This window comes from Fulmarus glacialis, unplaced genomic scaffold (genome assembly GCF_000690835.1).
Source record: "Fulmarus glacialis isolate BGI_N327 unplaced genomic scaffold, ASM69083v1 scaffold29150, whole genome shotgun sequence".
Classification (NCBI taxonomy): domain Eukaryota; kingdom Metazoa; phylum Chordata; class Aves; order Procellariiformes; family Procellariidae; genus Fulmarus; species Fulmarus glacialis.
In genome coordinates this window covers 1-6150 of record NW_009190039.1, presented here as the reverse complement: position 1 = coordinate 6150, position 6150 = coordinate 1, and the positions used below count along the sequence as shown (strand labels likewise).

The 6150-nt window shown below is 46.5% G+C and overlaps 1 protein-coding gene across 1 annotated transcript in view; it reads right to left on the bottom strand.

The window, feature by feature from the left end:
- Window positions 1-5622, bottom strand: part of LRRC45 (leucine rich repeat containing 45) — a gene marked incomplete at its 5' end in the record, with an annotated part of 9774 nt that extends 4152 nt beyond the window's left edge. The window contains 10 exons of the mRNA XM_009584312.1: window positions 4-34; window positions 207-284; window positions 576-711; window positions 1670-1747; window positions 1867-1925; window positions 2491-2603; window positions 3182-3310; window positions 4041-4219; window positions 4541-4611; window positions 5498-5622. Coding sequence (XP_009582607.1) covers window positions 4-34; window positions 207-284; window positions 576-711; window positions 1670-1747; window positions 1867-1925; window positions 2491-2603; window positions 3182-3310; window positions 4041-4219; window positions 4541-4611; window positions 5498-5622 — 999 coding nt within the window. The remainder of the gene's footprint in view (window positions 1-3; window positions 35-206; window positions 285-575; window positions 712-1669; window positions 1748-1866; window positions 1926-2490; window positions 2604-3181; window positions 3311-4040; window positions 4220-4540; window positions 4612-5497) is intronic.
- Between the last annotated feature and the right edge of the window lie 528 nt (window positions 5623-6150).

The following is a 6150-nucleotide window of genomic DNA, read 5'->3' as shown; positions in this document are numbered from 1 at the left end:
GCTGAACTTTGCACTTCTTCTCCAACTCATCCACCTACAAGGAAATTACCACCACAAAGGATTTTCTTTTCCTATTAGCAGAGAAAGCTGGCTATACAGAAAAATCAGCAGAGACACAAACAAGGATCAAAGTAGAGGACATATATACAGAGCAGAAGTGAACAATGCCGAAGTCCCGTTTCTCAGCCTTGGACTTGCTTTCCTACCTGGTTTCTTAGAAGCAGATTTTTCTCACTGGCAGCAGACAAGTCATGCAAAAGCTTGCCTTCCCGATCAGCACCTTCCTGCAAACAGCATCAAAATTAAGAACCTGTACTCACCTTAGTTCTTGCACTGCCAACCTACTCCAGCGAACACTACACCCAGCTAAATCCAACCTACCCCATAAACACCATGGCTCGTCTCCACACCTAGCACTCACCTATCTAATTTACACAAGAATTTTTGTCATGGTAGCTGTGGTTAACCCACTAAAATCATGCTTGACTGTCCCATCCAGCATCGCCCCCCCAGCATACACAAACCAGGTATGACCTGGAACCCTGCTCAAACCTACTAGGACTTATCCAGCTCACCTGCTTTTGCTGCTGGAGCTCCGTAAAGTGGCGCTCAGCCATGCTGGTTTGTTCCTGTTTTGTGGTGTTCAGTAGCTCTCCCAAATTGTGCACCTTCTGCTCGGACAGAGCCAGGGCAGCTTCAGTCATCTGCAGCCTATACAGAGAAACACGTTCCAGAGTCCTTTCTAAGGGAGACACTTCCAGTGAGCTCTCTACACCACATGGTACAAGATGTTAACACATATTTGGCAGTGGATGAAATCAGGCTAGCTAAATGAGGCATTTTTTGCCCCTGGGAAAAGGACACCACTTATCTCTGTACTCAACAGCCTCTGCAAACAGTGAGTGACCTGGGACTTCTCAGAGCCTGGTGTTCTGGTGCCCCATTGCGTTTTCCCTATGTTGTCTTCCATGAGCTGTTTTCCCTGCCTGGACCCATCCAGGATTTGCCCACTCTCACAGGAGAACAAAGCTGACTATTTTATAGCACTGCAAGGTCATTTAAAATTAGGGATAGAATTTGAAACACAGGAAGCAGAAGCTATTTGCTTACTCTGTACATGAGGGACATGTCCACACCGAGGCATGGCATAATGAAACTACCTTTACCTGACAGAACTGAACGAGCCAGGCTCCTCAGTGTTTGAAGTCTAACCACTGTCATATGCATAGAGCTCTACACAATCTAACACTGCTTTTGGGCAACTCCACCTCATTGTTCTTAAGCACACAATCTTGCTGGTCAGGTTCCTCCATATCCACAGAGGATACTGCCAACTGCCAGGGGAAGCAGGTACAGACTCTTGCCAGGCTGTAAACTGTGCAAGGAACATGCCCCCATCCCATCCCCACAATCCTTTTTTTTGCTTTTCACCCTCTGTAATTCACTTGCTCTTACACCAATGCACTGTAATTTTACTTAAAAGCAGGCTAAATATCTAGCGTGGCAAACCCAAAGGCCTGACCTGACTGCAATTTCTGGGTATTACTGCAGAACTAAGTGAAATAGTAAGCCAGCCACCCTACAAGATTATCCCCCTTCTTAACAGCTCTGCTCAGCACTGCCTATACAGCACAGAACAGTGAGAAGGTAAGGTTTTCTTCCTCCATACTTGGCTTTCAGTGAATTCATAATAGAGTGCTGCTCATCCAATGCTTCCTGCAGCTGGCTGACTTGTGCTGCAGACATCCTGCATTTGGGGTGGAAAAAAAAGAAAGGAAAAAGAAAGGGTGGGTGATTTCTGCCAGGAAATGGAGAGGGCCCAATTCTGCTACCAAAGAGCAGAAAGCACTCAGAAATTCAACTCACCTGCCACTCCTGGCTATTTCTTCTCTTTGCTTGTCTATAGTGTCCATCAAATCCAAGAACTGTGAACAAGGCAAACATCAGTGAGAAGATGAACTGCATCAGCTTGAAGCATTTACATTTCTCATCTTTCTCTTCCTAGTGACAGCTGAAGACAGGTCAAGCCACTCTACTGAAAGCAAGCAAACTGGAGGTTTTGTGTGTTCATTAGCACATCTGACTGAGGTCATCAACTATAGTGACTCTGCCCCATTAGGCGTCAGAAGGAAAACAGACTCATATTTCTAGGTTTTCACCACTTGGAAAATATCAAACCAGTTGCAAAAGAAGAACCGAAAGTACAAATACGGGTGAAAAAAAAATCACCAAAACTGCTCCAGAATCCAGAGTGATTATGTTCATCAGGGCATGTGTCCACACCCGTACTGTCATGAATCTGATTCCTGGGCAACATAGCTCAGAGGAAGGACCCAATTTACCAAACCATGCTGTGTGCCCGCCCACCAAGGTGCACATGCAACTTCAGGCGCACAATAATCCTGTCACTGAGTGTTTCATAGGGATACCAAAGGAAAGCATAGGATTCCAGCTGCCCCATTTGAACCGCCAACATGTAAGACTGCTGACCTGCTTGGTCTTCTCATCCTTCAGACTCAAAACCTCCTTGCTGAGTATGTACGCTCGGTTCTGGGTCTCACTCAGGATAGTCTGACGGTCTTGGTTGTGATCCATGGCTTGTTCTGATGCAGAGAGAGCAAGAGAGCATGCACATGTTTCTAAAGCAACCGAATAGCAAGCACCGCTGGAAGAGACAGCACTCAGAATGACACCTGGCTATCAGAAGCACCAGGACAGTAGCCTTTCTCAGGCTGGCCCACGTAGAGAGACTGCTCTCACCTTACAGACACGAGGTGGGGCGGAATCGAAGAGAGCAGTGTATATGGGGTAATCAACACCCCAGCCACGGGAGAGCCATTCAACTCCACTGTGGGTAGGACATGCTGCATTAGCCATATCCAAACTTGGCTACTCAGAGGCAAACTAGAGCCCCAAGTTCTTCCACATTCACATGGCATAGTTATCTCTAATTGAATCCAAATTATTTTTTTCCTCTTGCTGGTACAAGTGACACCTCCAACCTGACCAGCCCTCATTAAAGGACAAGAGGAAGCGATGTAGGGCACTGTGTAAATGCTGTTGATGAAGGGAGGGGAGGAGGGATAGCTCTCTTCTGGAGCAGCAAGTACCCTATTATCCCTCAAGTGCAGAAACGGGAAAAGAGTTACTGATTCTTTCCTGTGCAACAAGTAATACTTACCCACAGCTTTCAGGATGTCACTAGGAACATTGTTCCCAGCCAGCTCCAGCCTCTTCAGGGTCTTGTTGCTGTGCAGGCAGTTCAGCAAAGCTCGGCCACCCAGAAGCCCAATGTTATTCCAACGCAAATCTATATAGAAAGCAAACTTTCAGCCCAGTAGTCACACATCTGCTGAAAAACACAAGGCTCAAAAGAAACCATGCTCTTTATACATCTACAAGCATGGCTAACTAATCCCAGATGATCTCAGCACAAACACAGGTGAATACTTTCTCCCTTTTCAAGATGAACAAGAGGGAAGGAAAATGACAGACAAAGCAGGAAAGGCAAGGATGAATCCTAAGTGCAGTAAAGTGCAGGAAGCCATTACAGTTCAAAAGGTACGCAAGTCTGCCCTCACATTTTCATCTCATGAGCCTTTCTCCCACAACCACGATCTGTGGATGAAAAAGAACCGGCACCAAGAGCCACATTTTCCTAAAGGAAATTCTTGCAAAATTCCTTACTAAGGACAAAGCACGTATGAAGTAAGCCTCGGAGTCTGGCATGAGGCATGCCAATAGCATCCGCAAATGGGAATGAACCCATTCCCTCCTCCACTACGAACTGTTCTGCTCAAGCACACAATTTTCATCTGCAGGTTTGGTTCCAGAGATTCCAATTACAGTTCCCACTTTCCAAAGGCCATGGGCCTGTGACCTCTATTCCCTGCACAAAGCTGCAAAGCGCTCCAGACTGGTAGGAATTGGGAAGGACACTGACCAGTTGGCAGATATCAGGGCAGGCTGCAACGAACCTGAAGATACATGTGTGCGTGCATGCATATATGTAGGCGGGCAAAGAACTTAGTCACTCTTACCCAGCTCCTGAAGGCTGGCATTTTGTTTCAGTGCCATGGCCAGCTCTCCGGCTCCTTGATGATTGATCTGGTTATTGCGCAGATCTAGCCGCTGGAGAAAGTTGTTTGCTCCCAGTCCTTGGCAGAAAAAGGAGAAGCCCTCCTCCCACATGCCAAGGCTGTTCCATTCCAAGATTAGGCTAAGGAAAATCAGACAGGATTGGAGTTCATGGAGTAAACAGACAGCTGCAAGAGCTTGAATGATACCTGGATCATGGCACCCATTTGAACACCCAGCTCCCCTAATAGAGACTCATTTTCAGAGAGCAGGATGCTGCTAGGGCCATGCATCCTCAGAAAGGGCACCCCCAGTTTTCACTCTTTCACCTGTCCCATCCCTCGCAAGAAATTGCACCGCTTGACATTCCTCCTACCCCCAAAAAAACCACCCTCAACTCTTTTCTAATGTCGTGCTCCATCTGGCAGGAATAACAGAAAGAGAGGTAGATACAATTTTTTACCTCCTGATGGATTTGTTCTGCCTAAGAAGTTTTCCCAAAGCCTCAGCTCCCACGGTTCGCAGGTTATTTCCCTGAAACAAAAGTGCCAAGTGATCAGTAGGCTATGCCCTGTCCCAATCCAGCTATCCCATCAAACACCACCAGGTGCACCCCAGCTGTAATGCCGATTTCAGTCTGTCAAAGATGGTCTGAGTAACGTTTGTTTCACATACTAGTCAGCTTTCCAGAAAATGAAAGACCCTGGGAGGAACAGTGGATACATACACCATTAGTCTTGTGAGGCATCATGACTGAGAGCTCACAAAAATCACAGGATAGCACAGGATCGGCATGGCCCATGATGGGACAGGAAATGCTGACTCCAGATAAGCAGAACCATTTCGACACACTTCATTAAAAAGGGCTTGGCTAGCACCAGCACAGATGAGAAAGAAAGATGTGATGCAGTTTAGGACTGTAGATTCAAGGGAATAGCTACGTGCCAGAGGAATACAGAGAGAAAGTCACTCTGGCAGTAGAGCGATCATCACATCTGAAAGCGCGTGCTTAGTTCCAAGCCCCAGGCTAGCTGAAAGACACTGACAAGCTGGATAAACTCTACAGAAGCACAAGTCAAACAATTAGTAACTCACTGATTAATACAGAAACCCCCCCAAAGGCCTACATATGCCTCATCTGACCAAGCAGGAACTGACAAAAGATATACAGCAATTACTTCCTATCAAAACAGAGTAACTGAATAAAAACGGACAAAGATGAGCTGCAAAGTAACTTTGGAAAGTTGTGACATGGTGTTAGGGAGGCAAGGACTGAGTCACTTGAGAACAAGAACTCTACAGAAGTACACATCTTGTAGAACAATCCTGCACCAGAACTGTCTATTTCTAACTCTGATTAAGCTTGTGCTCCTATTTCCTTTCCCACCTCTTTGTCTTAACTTCATTCAAACAGACTCACCTTCAAATCTAAAGATTTGACTGTGGTGTTGGAGCAAAGACCATGCAACAGAAGTTTTACACCTGAGTAGGAAAAAAAAAAAACCAGACAGTTATTTATTTCATATGTGTAACCCTCTGCCTGAGCTGGAAGAGAAAGCATCCTTTCAAACAGAAGACGTGACTATGATAAAACATGTGACTTAGTACATGGCCACTGCTGCTGGAAAGTGCGAGTCTGAACTTTCGGGGCAGGAGATTTTTTATATATTCCTAGAGAAAGAGGTGCCTGGGTAGAGAACTGTATGTCACCCTACACACCTTCCTAATGCAGCTATGAAAATAGCCCATGTCCAGATAGGCCACACAGGCAAGACGCTTGCTGGCTTACTTAACGCCTGCTCACGCAGTAGGGACCGAGTAGAGACTCATCCTATCTCCAACAGGATCCCCGTTCAGTGCTTGCTAGATTTAATGATCTAGTGATTAGAACTAGCAGACCATCATCTGAATCCTCCTGCATCAGCAGCCACCACCAATCCGTCTATTGAAGGCCAACAACAGCAGACGTGCTCTCGAAGACGGGAAAACACCTCTAGCAACCGAGGGGTTCGTGACCAGCTCCACACCGCACTGCCACGTCCCCGCCCCGCCACCGAAACGCGCGTTACTTCT